Consider the following 17110-nt stretch of genomic DNA (forward strand, 5'->3'; position numbering starts at 1 on the left):
TATCATTATCAGCTCTTCTCCATCTCTAATGGATTGCTATTAGCAAATGTCAGCAGTCATTGGCACATCCATTATTAATGACTGCTGCACACACAAGAGCTGCTGTGTAAGTGTGAAATTGAGGAGATATGTTGTTCCTTCATAAAGCCATCCTTTCCCCAAACACGGGTCTCACCCTCTCTTGGAGTATAGTAGGGCACATTTATTCCACAGACACCTCATGAGGAAATGATATGTGAAAGGTCGTGAATTCTACTGCTGTCATAGCCATTCGGTGTATGAACTATTTCCCTATTATTTGCTAGTGAATATCCTTAGCAGATCAGTCTGTGGGTACTGATCATCCCTGATCAAGGTGTATAGTCCTTGGATTAAAGAAGTTCAGGATGTAACAATAACTGGACACCTCCTTTAATTGAGTGTATGTTCCAGGCGATCCCCATAGTCATGTTGATTTTTGGCTTTATTCCCAAATAGTGTGACTACCCCCCTAATACTGATTACCTTTGATTATACCAGCTAGAGGAGCAATATTCTACACCATTGGTGTTCTGCAGATCACTTGTTATTTAGTGAATAAACAATGCACATTCAGAAGCTCTTTGTACAATTTGTCTGTTGAATGGCCCTTGTCCAAACAATCCACCTTTTTGTCTTCCAAAACAAAAGGATCCTAGGTTCTGCTGCTCCCTCTGATCTGGGATTAGCAAAAACTGAGTTTTGGGATAGGCCATTCTTTCTTGTTTCTTCATGTGAAAATTCCCAGTTAAAAGCCTTTAATCTTCCAAAGGAAGTCACAGTGAGGTCTCCACACAGGATCCATTGCGATGGAGATGCCGATGATCATGGTTTCTACAGCCCTCATTACGGTGGACAATAAGGATAGGGAAGTAGAGGGCATCCTGGTAGGTTGGGGGTTCTTCTTCTTCTACTGTAACCTGACTGGAGAGCCTTGTCTGCTCGGTGGGGCCACCTTGCTCATTTAAGCTCTCACTATGACTTTGCCACAGGCAACTGCGACGTGACCCATACAGTCGTCCAAGGGAGAAACGGCTACTGCTGAAGGGGATTCTGGGAGTGGCATTACAGATGCTCAGAGCACTGCGTGAGAAGATGGAAGAACTACTGATGGTTCGGTGGCACCGATCGCAGTTCTGACGGTAGCCCCGTGTGTACCGGCAGGCTGTGTAGCTTGTTGAGATGCCCACTAGATCCATCAGAACAGCTTCAGAATAACTGGGCACCAACTGTTGGTTGGATCGAATATGCCACTCTAACTCAGTGCTATCAATGGTATTCACTCGGGGCATCCTCCGGCATAGTGTCTGCTCCTCAGAGGATGTTACTGGTGTGTAGTCAAAGCCAAAGAGTTTTTCAACATGGTAGTGCACGTATGAAGTGCGATATTCAATCAGTACTCTCAAGGGCCACGAAAGAGTGAAGAGGGCTGCTGCCCAGAAAACATAGTGCGACACATACCATGGAAGATTATCTGGGTCAGAAAATGCAACCATGTATTCTTTAAAGTCCACATTTTTTAGATGCATGCCCTCCCGAGCCTCCATGTAGTCATCCAGCCCCTCATTCTCAGTGAAGAATCTGGCCCGTTGGGTCAGGTATGAGTTCTCTGATTCCACATTGGCGAAGCTAAAGCACTTGGTAAACCTCAGGCGAGTGACAGGGTAACTGTCCAAGTCAGTGAGATCCTTGGAGACGTCCTTGACTCCACAGTTGGAGTAATCAAACTCAGACTCTGCCACGTGGGTATTGACCCGCTCATGGTACACTTGGGTGGTGGTGTAAGCATCTCCATTACGATACCGCGTCACTTGGCGTGTCCTGCGCACATAATGATAACTGATGGCCTTCCACCAGATGCATGGAGTGGCCTGTTGCATCCTCTGCACACGTTCCTGCACACTTTCCAAGTCAACCTTATATTGCATCTCATTCCGTGTGAAGCAGTGCCAGCATTCCACCAGGTACACCACGTAAAGCATCATAAGGAAGGCCAGCGGGATGTAGACATATCCATTAGAGCAAGGGCTGTCATGGTACATCATAGAGTTGCCCTTGTATGCACTGTCAAAGGTCAGACGTGTGACCTTGGTAACGTGGCACCAGATCATTGCTCCCATGCAGCCGTAGATGAGCAAGGAGAGCAGAAGACATTTCCAGTGGGACTCTCGGCACAGAGACTTGCTGAGTGACTGCTTGACCGGCCTTTGCTGTAAAGGGAAACAAAACAGTGATTTGTTCATTCTGCTAAAAGAAGGTACATTATAACTTTATATCTTATCAAAAACACCTAAACCTGAAATTAATGAATGGGATTATATGCACTACTGATTGCGGAGAAATTATAGTGACAGCAACTGTAGTATTGGATGTAAATTAACTCCCACTAACATCTGTTGCCATGTTATAGACGGAGTGTGTATATAGCCCTGCAACTGTGCTGCTAATTCTCCTGTACAAATATCCAGCAGATTTCCTAGGGACACATGATCAGAACTGAGATTAAAAGCTTTTCTCAAATTTCCTTAAAAAAATGCCACTAACTCAGTTTCCCGCGTGATTTATATATACAATAATCAGATTTCTGTGCTAAATCGGGGCCCAGATTGGATCCTGCAATTTAAATCAGTTCAAATATAAAGGTTTTTTTTAATTCTTCTTTATCTTTTAAAACCATCTGGGAAAGATTCCTCATATAATCTACTGCTGCATATTTATCTGAACAATGCTCAGCAGTGACCAAGGATGAAAATGCCATGAAATAGCCAGGTCTGCCAGCACCATAGATTTCATCCCCAAATGATCAATGAAAGATCTGACCTGGCCTTGAAATCTTGACTACTCAAAACCCCCCTAAGAGCCCATAGCCACAGAGATTTATGACAACCTTTGGCCAGACGGACATCAGGTTTAATATTTCTGCACTACATAAATTTGGGTTTAATGTCACTTCACTCCCTATAGAAAATGAAAATCCTTTGCTCCTTAATTTCTACACTACGTTGTTATTATACCTACAAATCACAAAAGTCTCTCCTTCACTTGGGTCTCTCCATATCTGCACCAAACCAACAATGGAGTACTGGTAAACAGACCAATCCTTGGATCACTTGGCATCTTTCATAAAGGATAATATTCAGTGCCAGGAGGAATCTCTAATATCCAGTGACAGACTCTGAAATCAGAGCCGGATTTACATAGCAGGCGCCCCTAGGCCCGCTGCTGTTCATCACCCCTGTCTCCTCATCTTCCTTTGCGCACATGCACAAATTTTCAGCATAGGGTCTGGAGTACTAGGGATTGTGCACAGTTAATTTTAAAAACTATTGTGAAAAACCTGAAAATCCCCAGTGCCTCTGAACCAATGCGGGTGTGGTTGGGTGGCATGCCACCCAGCTAAAATTCTGCCGCCCTAGGCCCGGGCCTTTTTGGCCTTTCCAGAAATCCTGGCCTGTGTGCAATATTCCGATGGATTGCTCTACCATAGAGATTCTGTGTCTCATGACCCATCCTTGTAGTCTAACATTCAGGTTAGTGATTCCTCAGGCTGTAACAAGCTTATAGATACACAGTAAGCACTCACCCAAGTTTCCTCCTTAATGGGGGCAAATTCACTAAGCGACGAAGCGCCGAACGCTAGCGTCAATTCGCTAGCTTTGGGCATTTTCGTTACTTCGCAAATTCACTAACGAACGCTGGCGTAGATTCGCTAGTGTTACTTCGCACCCTTACGCCTCGCGAATTTTCGCTATGGACGTAACTACGCAAATTCACTAACGCAGTGTACTGAACGCTACCTTTTACGCTAGACTTCCTTCGCCACCTCAGACCAGGCGAAGCGCAATAGAGTAGATAGGGATTGCTTCAAAAAAGGTCAAAATTTTTTCTAAGTCCCAAAAAACGCTGGGTGATAGGCTGAAAAAGATCAAATTTTTTTTTAGGGCTCCCCTCCTTCCCCCCTACATTTCCTGACTCATGGCAACTTACCTATACAGTGGGCACATGTGTAGGGCAAAATAACATTTTTATTTGATGTTTTGAAGGTTTTCTAGGCATTTGTAGTGCTGATACGTATTCCTCCATTGAAATTTGAATTTGGCGCCGTATGCAAATTAACCTTCGGTAGCGTAACTTCGCTTCACTTAGCGAATCAACGCTAGCGCAACTTCGTAACCTTACGCTACCCCTGAGCGCAACTTCGGATTTTAGTGAATTTGCGGAGTGCTGGCGAAACTACGCCTGGCGAAGTGCGGCGAAGCGCGGCAATGTTTCGCCTGGCGCAACTACGAATCTTAGTGAATTTGCCCCATGGTCTTTAGGCTGGGCTCCCTTAGCTCATAACAAGGTTACATATATATATAGAAACATTGGGGGCGATAGTTCCAGGGGTACCTGGGCCACAAATAAGCACTAACCCCAAATCTCACCCTATCTGGCCTGCAGGCTGGACCCCCTTAGCTCTTAACAAGGTTATGGAAACATTGTGGTAACAGTCACCCTGCTATAGTTCCAGGGGTAACCAGGGCACAAATAAGCACTCACCCCAAATCTCCTCATAAATGGCATTCCGGCTGGGCCCCCTTAGCTTATAACAAGGTGTCAGCTATAGAGAAACTTTGGGGTAACAGTCACCCCTAGCAATAAGCAAGCACTAAGTTCTGAGGAAGCATACTGCTTTGCTGGGCCAATCTGCCTTCTCAGTCACTAGTTTTGGTGATTTGCTTAAGGGTAGAACTCCACAGGCGATTTTAAGTGCAATACTGTCCGTTCCTACCCGCTGAGATGATGAGATGAATCTAAAGCTGGCCATACACTATAAGATTCGCTCGTTTGGTGACACCATAGAGCGGATCTTTCCCTGATATGCCCACCAACGGCAGGTCTATAACGGGTTAATCCGAATGTTCGGCCCTAGGCTGCCATTAGGGGGAAGAATCTATAGGGAGACAAATTTTATTTTCACTGGGAAGCTTTTATTTATGCGTGAATATCTGGTCTACAGCCCACAGTGTGGTTCTGACCCAGGATATGTGCAGCTGGCTTCCCTCTAGCCACTCATGGGAAGGCAAAGCAGTGTCTGTCCCCAATAGTGTTTACAAAGGGACAATATGCTGGTCTAAATTGGGGAGCCAGGCATTAATAGCTATTCTCTCCCCCTTAAACTAAGGATCTACAATCAGAATGCAAGGGCCAGTGCCTCAATGCCCCCATATCTGCATGTAGAGAGACCTTGTGAAGGGCACTGGGTAACTAGCAGATGGCAGGTCATCTGCAACTACAAATCTGCAACTACAAATCTTTAATCCTTTTTTCTTATTGGGACTGAGTAGAACTCTTTCTAGCTCTAATACTATTCTTCAGTAAAGGTTCTGTAGGCACTGCCTGTAGTAGCTTCACAGAGTGGCCCTGCATATTAAGTAGCCCCAAGGAGCATAAATTGTAGGCTGAAGATCACTGATAATAGAACTATAACAAACAAGATATACTGTAACTCTGGGGTGTGATATGTAATGTAAATGGACACTAGGCAAAGGGAAACTGTTTTGGGAGAAGTGTCAATGGAATGGTTTGGAACAATGCTGTACTGGGCCAAAAGGTGGGATCCACTAATGAAAACACTATAAAACCTGAAATCCCCAGCTGTTTGGCCTTTAATTACTCTTGTCTAACAGGATGTACCCATTATCTCCCCTAATCCACAGAGAAGTTAGGATTATCCAGTTACCAGGGATGATATAGTAATGCCCAGGATTGGAGATCATCATATTCAAAGAGCCTGCTTCATGACTGAGACATGGTGCTCTGTACCAGGCAGGCAAACTGGGTTATACTGGGCATGTCACCTGAGTAATAATGGGTACCCCTAGTAGTTTATATTTAGCAGCCCTCTTGGTTATGCTGGCCACCCCTAACTACTGGGTGGGGTGCATTGCCTTATTACCAAGGAAAGTAGAGAGCTGCTTATATATAGAACCCATTGGAGGGAATTTCAGGCTGAAGCTCTCGCTGTATATTATTGACAGGACTGATATTTACAAGGTCAATGGGGGTGGGGGGGGGGGGGAAAGGTCTTCCAATTCCTTCCTGCTATTGCAGGGGGGAAATTAATCTCTGTCAAATCAAGAATGGGAAGGTGGTCTGGCTGTGTGCATGAAATGTCCCCTAGAGTACTGATTGGAAGACCCTGTATGAATGTTAAAAAGCCACAGCAGGCTGCAATATAGCAGAACTGCATCTGCCCAATATAAAAATGTGTAGTAAATAACAAGTAGTAGAGGATATGCTTGTTCCTTTGCCCTATACGTGTACAGATGTGCCCAGAAGACAGACACTATTCTGGTGCAACCGGATTAGATTCACCATCTGTCAGTGTTTCACTTGAGCCTCCCTTTGTCCTGTGTTATATAGAACAATAAGATTAATGGAGAGTAAGAACAACCAATCGCTCAATGGCACCGAAGGAGGTTTTCCCTCTTTGTTGATTTGGTCGATACATGGGAAAATAAGATGATTAGTAAAAAGAAACAGATAATTAAAGTTATGTGAGCTAATTAACAAGCTTTTTGTGTCTCTACGTTGGTGCCCGGGACATTGTCATTCTGGCTTCTGCCTTTCATCAGGTTTGATTTTTCTGCAGTCATACATCTAATTTGCAGCATAGGTATTTAACTAGTGGGACCACATAATTATATATGAGGAATCAGATCCACAATATTTGTATGCACTGACATCACAGACCATAGGGGTGCATATAATACTGATTTATGTGCAGCTGTGCACCTGTACCAAGCACTATTCAGCCGGAACAGCCCACTAGTGCTCACCTTACAAGTTGGTGCTGCTGGGTGGTGCAATCAGATTGTGAGTATTCGTAAAGCTCAATCACAAGTAATGGCAGACTCAGTGGGAGCGGTGCATTTTAAGGATGCTGATTTATGAAAATCTTAGGCCTTAGCTGTGTCATTTAGGCAATGGGTGCTTCTGGAAAAGGACAGGTTTCTGAAGGGCCCCAAATGCAGACGTCAGAGCATGATTCCTTGTTTAACACTGATCTGCAGCCAGTGACCCAGGATTCTAGGGAATTGAAGAAAAAGGTGGAAATTGCTGCCATAAGTGACAGGACCAGGAGAGTCTTGTGCCCGCCCTCACCCAAGTTACCCTCATGCTGTATATCAGGGCATGGAGAAGCATGGCAGGGATGAGCATGGCAGAAGAGCTATGGTAGATTGGCTATGGTAGATTTAACAATGTAAAGTCCAGCAATTTTAAGTACAACATATGGAGTTAGACAGAGTTGGACAGCAGTTGGATCAGTAGTTGCATTGGAAACTCTCAGCAAACATTGGACACCTCACCCAGACATCACTGCTCATTGTTACTTCTGTAAACAAGATAAGCCTGGTTATACCATTTAGCTATGTGCAATATATCCTTACCCTCCAACATCCATCTAACTATCCTGAAATTATCGTCTCCTATTCACTGCTCCCATCACCCTCTCTCAATCTAAGCACACTGTCTTGTATTGTTACCAGTACAATGCCCTCACTTTCAAATCTATTTCACATCTTGTTGATACTTGCAGTCGGGGGCCATCTCCCCAAACCCTCTTCCCACTCTCTCATCGTTCTTACCCTCGGCTATTCCTACACACAGGCGCTTGTCAATGTCTTCTTCAATCTTTAAGACTGTACGCACTTCTAATCCCATAGACCTCATTCAAATAAAGCCATCACCCTCTCTTCCTATGTCATGTGCCCTCTGGAATGCACAATCAATTTGCAATAAACTCACAGCAGTTCATGACCTCTTTATATCCAAATCTCTTAACCTTCTGGCTATCACTGAAACATGGCACTTTCCTACCGACCCTGTCCTCTCCTATGGAGGCTTCTCATTTAGTCATACCCCTAGATCGGGAGATTGTCACGGCAGTGGCATTGGATTTCTTCTTTCCCCCAAATGTAGGTTTCAAACTCTAACCACACCAACTTCTCTTTCATTCACTTCTTTTGAAGTCCACAGCATTCGCTTGTTTTCTCCAATCTCTCTGCAAGTCTCTTCTCCTGACAAAGTCTAAAGGTCACTATTCCATACTCATCCTTCTAGATCTCTCTGCAGCCTTTGACACAGTTGACCACAAAATCCTTTCAGACATTCTATGCTCAGCTGGCATTTGTGACACTACTCTTTCGTCTTTACATCTTATCTTTCTGACTGTTCCTTTAAAGTTGCTTTCTCTAAGTTTACTTCTACTACACTCCATCTCTCTGTTGGAGTTCCTCAAGTCTTAAGCCCTCTGCAGTTCTCACTCTATACTACTTTGCTAGGAAAACTTATTTAGTCATTTGGACTTCAGTATCACCTCTATGCTGATTACACCAACTCTACTATTCCTGACCTCCTGCTCTCCTTTCCCAAGTTACAGACTGCCTTTCTACTGTCTCCTCGTGGATGTCACAGTGCCACCTTAAACTCAATCTTTCTAAAACAGAACTCATTATATTTCCTCCAAGATCCTCTCCTGTCCTTCAGATCTCCCTCACAGTTAACAGCGTCACCTTTCACTCAACCACACAGGCACGAGGCCTATGCATTATCTTAGACTCTCATCTGTCTTTTTCACCACACATCCAAACACTCGAAAAATCTTGTCATTTTCAGCTGTGCAGCATTGCCCAAATATGACCATATGTCAGTTCAGATACAACCAAAACACTTATCCCGTCTCTTATTATCTCCCGCCTTGACTACTGCAATCTACTTCTTGCAGGTTTGCAAGTCCAATCTGTTCTAAATACTGCTGCTAGACTCATTCATCTATTTCACTGCTCAACATTAGCTGCTCCCCTATGCACAGGGCCGCCATCAAGAGGGCACAGGGGGGGACAGTTGTCCCAGGCCCTGCAGGGTTTTGTGTCTAATGGTGGCCATACACGGAGAGATCCGCTCGTTTGGCAAGTCGCCAAACGAGCGGATCTCTTCCCGATATGCCCACCTTGAGGTGGGAAATATCGGGCTGATCCAATCATGGGCCCTAGGGCTCAGCAATCAGATCGTAACGATGGCTAACAGCGATTGGATAGGGGAAGTTAGAACTTCCCCTACAGCCTATCCAATCCCAATGCAGCTTAGTAGATGGGGACGCTATCCCTCAAGGAAGAAACCTTTCAGGTGAAACGCGTTAGCGAGACCACACTTGTGAATTGAAGAAGCACCCTTTGGGGGGGCCTGGCCACCAAGTTTTTTTTAACTTAAAGGAAGCCACCAATGGCTTTTTATAACTTGTGGGTGGGGGGCCCAGGACATCAATTTTTTTTACTTGCAGGGGGGCCCCTGATCACCAATGGCTTTTTATAACTTGTGGGTGGGGGCCCAGACCAATTTTTTTTTTACTTTTAGGGGGGGAAGGCCATCAAACTTTTTTTTTTTTTTTACTTGCATGAGGGTACCCTGATTACCAATGGATTTTTATATATGTGTGTGTGTGTGTGTGTGTGTGGGGGGGGGGCTAGCCACCAACGGCTTTTTATGAATTAGGGGGGTTTAATGTTTTAGCTCTGATGTCTGTGTGGCCTTTTTACTGTGGGGTGGTTGAGATATGGGGTGGGACTTGAAGGTGGGTGGGGACCAGGGGGCCCAGAAAATGTTGCTGTACAGGGTCTCGTGATTTCTGATGGCAGCCCTGCCTATGCATATCTCTTGCATGGTGTTGGATATCCTGCTGACCATAAATGTATGGTCCTCAGACCCTGAAGGTGAGGCGGTACTTGTTAAAAGGATGATTATGGCCCAGCCACTAGTTTTTGTTGGTGACTTTAGTATCATAGTTAGAAGAGGGCTACACCTTTCCTCTGTGAGACACTCAGCTCTTAGTCTCCCCTCCAAGGGTTTGGTCCAGTCTAAGATTGAGAACTGCAGCCGCATTGCTTTTCTCAATATAGCTTTTAGTAAAAGTAATGTTTAATTATATTGTTTCCATTTGTAGAAAGGATTATTTTCCTCTCTCAGCATTGCACTGTAAAGGGCCGCAGCACCTTTCCCACTGTCCTTGGCATTTGGGAGGTCTTAGAGTGGCGTAAGTCTCGCGAGTGGGGAAAGTATCTGCTGACTTTGAAACAGTTGAAAGCTTTTGATAGGGTGAACATGAGTATCTATGGTTGCTCCTTGACATATATGGTCTTCTGAGTAAATTTCTCAATTTGCTGAAAGTTTTGTACACAGGGGCCAAGAATTTCCCACTTGTGAATGGGGGTCTGGGGAGAGCTTTAGGGTTCAGGGGTCAGACAGAGCTGTTCTTTGAGACATCTGTTTTAGCATTTGCTATTGATACCCTCATGAGATGTATAGAGGATAATGCATTAGCAGGAGTTCCTGAAAGTCTCCACTTATTCAGATGATGTCACAGTAGCCGTGTATCTAGTGAAGAGGAGGCACAGACTGTGACATGTATGATAAAGGCCTCTAGGTCCTTCAATCACCAGAATAAATCTGAAACTTTCTGGATAGGGAAGGGAGATCGGCCTTTAATTTCCCAGATGTCTTCCCAGTGGCCCAGCCCAAATTTAAAATTATTTTGGGGTTATATAATAAAATACACTAAGGAGCCAGTAACCCATAGCAACCCATCAGAAAGTAGATTTTATTGTCACCTGTTTATCCTGTTTTTATACATCTTATTGGTTGCAGTGGGTTACTGCTACCGGGCAAACTAGTGCTGGTAGTAGTGCCTTTTATTACATATGGTGGTTGGTACTGAATTTGGCCAAGGCGATTGTGCCAAGCAAAATTAGGAGGGTAAGTTGGAAACCACATCTGTTCTAATAAACTGGTGGAAAGGGTTGATATATACACTCAGAGAAAGTGTCGCCTGTTCCGAAGTCCTGAACTGCCGAAGTCCCGAAAAGCCGAAGTCCCGAAAAGCCGAAGTCCCGAAAAGCCGAAGTCCCAAACAGCTGAAGTCTCAAAGCAAAAAGACTCAAAGCTGCAAAACGAGCCAAAGTTGAAGTAGCAAAAAGACTCAAAGTCATGAAAAGGGCTGAACTTAAAGTCCCTAAGCCGCGAAAAGACGAAGTCACGAAAAGAGCCGAACTTGAAGTCCTGAAGCTGCAAAAAGACCCGAAGCCAAGAAAAGAGCCGAAGTTGAAGTTCTGAATCAGCAAAAAAACCAAAGTCAAGAAAGGAGCTGAAATTGAAATCCTGAAGCCACAAGTTCAGTTCTACTGAACACCAATGTGTGTTTTTTTATTTTTTTACACCCCTAGCCACCAATGTATTATTTTAAAATATATTCTCTGGGGCTCAATTTTTTTTAACTTGTAAAGGGGGCCCTGGTGCCAATACTTTTTAAAATAACTTTTATGTGGGGCCCTGGCACCAATGCTTTTTTTTTAACTTACAGGAGGGCCCTGGTCACCATTTTTTTTTAACTTGTAGGGGGGTCTTGAACACAATTTTTTAAAAAAAAAAAACTTTTATGGGGGGCCCTGGCACCACAGATTTTTTTAACTTATAGGGGGGGGCTTACCATCAATCACTTTTTATAACCTGTATGTGTGTGGGTTTAACGTTTTTAATGCCGATGTCTGGAGTGGGGCTTGGGTGGCCCATGATTTCTAATGGTGGCCCTGATGCTGTATATGGGAAAACATGTTTTTTTTTCAAAATGCATCAGTTAATAGTGCTGCTCCAGCAGTCTTCTGCACTGAAATCCATTTTTCAAAAGAGCAAACTGATTTTTTTACATTTCGTTTTTGAAATCTGACATGAGGCTAGACATATTGTGAGTTTCCCAGGTGCGCCCAGTCATGTGACTTGTGCTCTTATAAACTTCAGTCACTCTTTACTACTGCACTTCAAGTTAGAGTGATATCACCCCCTCCCTCCCCCCAGCAGCCCATCAGCAGAACAATGGGAAGGTAACCAGATAACAGCTCCCTGGTAGATATAAGAACAGCACTCAATATTAACAATCCAGATCCCACTGTGACTTCTTCAGTTACATTGAGTAGGAGAAACAGTAGTCTGCCTGAAAGCAGTTCCATAGTGCAGTACTGGCTCTTTATGAAAGCACATGACCAGGCAAAATGACCTGAGATGGCTGCCTACACACCAATATTACAACTAAAAAACAAATACACTTGTTGGATTAGGAATAACATTTTATATGGCAAAATGAATTATTTGCAGTGTAAACAGTGTAATTTAGTACACCATAAAAAATTATGACAGACTCCCTTTAATAAAGACAACTTTTCCCTGTACTAAGTACAATTCAGTAGGAATAGCCCCCGGGAATTTGCTCATAGGCTGTACTGAGAGATTCTATAGAACAGCACAATTTAGCAGGTACAGTCCACTTTCCTAAGGAGCAGATATATTCTAGATTCTTCATGTAAGGTATCTATAACACATATGAACAAGAGAGAACCACAAAAGAAGCTATTTTGGGTTTAGTATTGGCAAATGGGTCTATAGTATCAGATGTAGCTTCAGGATGCAAAATGGGAGCAAGTGACCTCCACAGGGTGTCCTAATTAATACATTTAGTATTAAGCAGTTATAGAAGCTTCATGTCATGTAGTAATGTTCCGATAAATTCCGATTGCAAGTTAAGCAGATACTTGCCCTTTGGCCCTAGTACTTTGGCACATTTACAATTGCACTGATCAGTCACTGGTCAGTGACACTGCACAGTAATCTTTGGCATTGCAAAGTGCTAATTATGTTGCCCAGTGCCTGGTAAGCACTACAAAGCACCCATTTAACTTGCCTTGTGCTCCAGTTACAGTACATTGCTTATAGTCTCACAGCTGTGATACAGTACCAAGAGATCATTTGCCATGTCACAAGTGAGACCAATGTCCAAGTTACATCATCAAATAGTTTAGTTTAATTGCCCAGTAACCATGTAACATTTATTAGAGACAAGTAGCCCAGTGACACCGATTAGGGACTAGTAATCCATTGACAGGGACCAATAGCCGCCCTAGTCCAATTACATTGTCCAGTAGCATTGTTGAGTGTGAGTGTAGGTTATAAAGACAGGTATGTGTGTGTAGGTATAGAGACAGATAGCTATATGTGTATGTTACAGAGACAGGTATGTGTGTAGGGCAGTGATCCCCAACCAGTAGCTTGTGAGCAACATGTTGCTCTCCAACCCCTTGTATGTTGCTCCCAGTGGCCTCAAAGCAGATGGTTATTTTTGATATATTTTGATATATTATTTTTGGACCAAGTGTACTGCCAAACAGAGTCTCAATGTAGGTTTTCAATCCACATAGGGGCTACCTAATGGCCAATCACAGCACTTATTTGGCACCCCAAGAACATTTTTCAAAGGTTCAAAAGGTTGGGCAACCCTGGTGTAGGGTATAGGGACAAATACCTGTATATGTTACAGAGACAGTTGTGTGTGTAGGTTATAGAGACAGGTGTGTGTGTGTAGGGTATAGCGAAATATAGCTGTTTGTGTAAGTTACAGAAACAGGTGTGTGTAGTAGGGTATAGAGACTTGTATGTGTAGGGTATAGAGACAGATTGCTGTATGTATAAATTACAGAGACAAGTGTATGTGTAGGTTATAGAGACAGGTGTGTGTAGGGTATAGAGATGGGTGTATGTGGGGGTATAGAGACAGATGGCTGTGTGTGTGTAGGTTATAGAGACAGCTCTGTGTATGTAGGAAATAGAGATAGCTGTATGCGTAAGGTGTGTGTGTAAGTTATAGAGACAGGTGTGTGTAGGTTATAGAGACAAATAGCTGTGTGTTTGTGGGTTATAGAGACAGGTGTGTGTAGGGTATAGAGACAAGTGTGTGTGGGGTTATAGTTATAGAGACAGATAGCTGTGTGTTTGTGGGTAATAGAGACTTGTGTGTGTGGGGGGCTATGGAGACAGGTGTTGTGTAGGGCACAGAGACAGATAGCTGTATGTGTAAGTTACAGAGACAGGTGTTTGTGCGTGTAGGTTTTAGTAATAGATTATTAGATACAGAGAGCTGTGTGTGTATATAGATTATAGAGACAAATTATATAAAACAGTGGATAAATAAGCCTCCATTACAGTCAAGAGATGCAGATATTTGTCCCCATGCCCAGTCCCTCACCAGTTCTCGCAGAGTATCGGGTTCCTCCTGCGGTACTGATCCTGTGCTGCTTTCACTTGCCGCTGACGCAGGGGGGGACATGGCCAAGCGATGAGCCACAAACAGGGAAGTGGAATCTCTCAGCAATCCAGTACAACAGGGGAAAAATTGGGAGAGTCATTCCTCTGTCCGTAGCAACTTGCCGCCCAAAATCCAAGGCCTGCTCTGGCAGTCATTGTACCCCAATCGAAAATGAGAGCTGGGTACGGGTATTGGGAGGAAGAGCCCCACAGTGGAACAGAGGCAGTGTGTGTGTGTATAAGGGAAAGTGTGGGAATGCTGATATGCCAGTGTAATGTTGCAGAATGGGTCACTAACATGCACAGGTAGAGACAAAACAAGCACAACTGTCCACATAAACAAACACAAACACACAGTAATTGTATAGCAATACTGAGGCCTAGCTGCACAACTTAAACACTCTGACACAAAATGCCACAAGCGTTGTTATCATGTGCACTGGGGCCCAATCATAGCAACTGCTTTTCCTTGCACACAATCATGCATACACTAGGGCCACTGACACACTGTATCACTAACACAATCCACCCAGTAGGATGTTACAGGTACAAATAAACACGCATAATTTTTAGATTCTTTATACAGATCACACACACACACTGCGGTTAGGTGCAGGCCACACACCCTCTCTCACAGATACAGTTTACACTTCTGTCTCTCACACGCCCTACTGTCTCACACACACATTATTGTCACATGCACACTGAGGTCACATACAAACAGAAGCTGCTGTCACGCACAGGAGCACCCACACACCCACAATGCTGTGATACACAGACACACAATGCTATGACACACAGACATACAATTCTGTGACACAGGCACACAGTGCTATGACAACCAGATACACAATGCTATGACAGACAAGCACACAATGCTATGATACAAAGACACACAATGCTGTGACACACAGTTAACGGACACAATGGAAGGCCAAACACACACACACAGCACAGATGAAGCGATGGAACAGGGCAGGAGGGGAAGGGAAGAGGGAGCAGGGAAAATAGGGAGAAGAGGGAAGGATGCTCTGCAGGAGATGGAGGAAGGAGCAGATTCCCAGGGAAGATGGGGGGAGATGAGTGGAGGAGGAGGGAGGAAGAGGAGGAGAAAGAGAAGGAGGAGGTGAGATGTTCCCTTACTGCTTCTATTACTGCCCCAGCATCCAGCCTGACCTTGAAAGATACACAGGCGCGCAGCATCCCTAGCTGTATCACTGGCTATCTCACTTTATCCCAGACTGTCTCACTGTATCCTTTGATGTCTCATTGTATTCCCTGACTGTTTCATTATATCCCTAGTGTCTCACTGTGTCTTACTGCATCATTTAGTGTCTCATTGTTTCCCTGGCTGTCTCACTGTTTCCCTGGTGTCTCACTGCATCCCTGGCTGTCTCACTGTATACTTTGGTGTCTTGCTCCATCCGCATCTCTGGCTGTCTCACTGTATCCTTTAGTATTTCACTGTATCCCTAGTGTATCACTGTATCCCTGGATGTCTAGCTGTCTAGCTGTCTAGATGTCTTTTGGTGTATCACAGTATAACTGGCTGTCCCACTTTATCTCAGTGTATCTAACTGCATCCCTGGGTGTCTTACTGTATCCCTGGCTGTCTCAATGCATACTTGGCTGTCTCATTGTATCCCTGGGTGTCTCTCTGTTGTATACAACAGGGGGAAACGTTTGTACAAAGAGTCTCAAGTTCATCACTTTATTTGTATTGTGTTTATATGTCACTGGGCTCAGAGTCATAAATACAGGTGTCTTATTTAAAATAGATTTCCTGCATTTATTGGACAGGGACCTGGGCACGTGTTTTGGGGCTCCCAGAACAGCAAGACTTCCAGGTGCTGTGCTTTGTTTCTCTGTACTTGGGCTGCTCTCTTTCCTATGGTCAAGAAGGGGATTCTCTGTTCTTCCTGATCCTGGGTTGCACTCTGAATAAGTGAATGCAATTGGCCCCCAATACTTACCCAGGTACTTCCATCTCTAAATTATGTTCTAACAAGGACTGTCCCAAGGGACACCAACGTGATGCCTCCCCCCACCCTATATACAGTGCTGCGAAACACAGGTACTGCTGCATAAAGAGGGGGTACAATTCACTCAATTCAAGAAGCAGAATATAATACACCCTGGGGCACAACGGGCAAATCCAATTGGAGAGAAAGAAAACATAGCACCTTGCCCCAGCTTTGTTAATATGCCAGAGGCAACTTCCAACATGATCACCTTGTCTCTCCTGCCCCTTTCTCTGAAATCCTGGTAGCTTTCTATATATCCACTTGAAAACTGTGACATATTTCCTTGGAATGAATGCAGAAATAGCAGTGGAACTGGAAACACCCACCTGATCTTGTGATTTATATATTTATATATGGGGTTTGAGGGAAGGAGAGACTTTAAAGGAGAAAACAATATACATGCTATAAGAAAATTAAAGGTACAATGACATCTATCAGTATCATCTTTTTATGATTCATTTCATTTTTACACAAACCTGTGCAATTTTCTATGTTCTATGTTCTATGCTTTATATATATATATATATATATATATATATATATATATATATACATATATACATATATATATATATATACTCCTTGGACACACCTATTAGGTTTACGTTGAAATTCGATGCACACTGCATAGAATTCCTCGACCTACTAATATATAAGACGAGTGGTGGCTTAGGGACAAGCCTGTACAGAAAACCTACCGATTGAAATACCATCTTACATGCAGCCAGTGATCATCCACCTTCCACCATCCGGGCGATCCCTTATTCGCAATTTTTGCGTACTATATGCAATAACAACGATCCAGAAAAAGCACAGCTGCAACTAAGGGAATCATTCACCAGATTTCTGGATAGAGGTTATAAGGAAGAAATACTGATGCAACAGCTCCAGAAGGTCTT

At 43.8% G+C, this 17110-nt stretch overlaps 1 protein-coding gene across 1 annotated transcript; it reads right to left on the minus strand.

Annotated features, from left to right (window-relative positions):
• Positions 1-780: 780 nt before the first annotated feature.
• Positions 781-15111, minus strand: LOC108716536 (transmembrane protein 151B). The gene is made up of 2 exons (XM_018262732.2): positions 14129-15111; positions 781-2228 (listed from the first exon to the last, which is right to left on the minus strand). The coding sequence occupies exons 1-2, from the start codon at positions 14207-14209 to the stop codon at positions 795-797; spliced, it is 1515 nt and encodes a 504-aa protein (XP_018118221.1). The 5' UTR covers positions 14210-15111; the 3' UTR covers positions 781-794.
• Between the last annotated feature and the right edge of the window lie 1999 nt (positions 15112-17110).

The sequence above is a fragment of the Xenopus laevis genome, chromosome 5L, assembly GCF_017654675.1.
Source record: "Xenopus laevis strain J_2021 chromosome 5L, Xenopus_laevis_v10.1, whole genome shotgun sequence".
Lineage (NCBI taxonomy): Eukaryota > Metazoa > Chordata > Amphibia > Anura > Pipidae > Xenopus > Xenopus laevis.

Coding starts and splice junctions, on each gene's coding strand:
- LOC108716536 (XM_018262732.2), bottom strand. CDS start 14,209: ATGTCCCCCCCTGCGTCAGCGGCAAGTGAAAGCAGCACAGGATCAGTA. Junction 2,229..14,128: donor CCGATACTCTGCGAGAACTG/GTGAGGGACTGG, acceptor TTCCCTTTACAG/CAAAGGCCGGTCAAGCAGTC.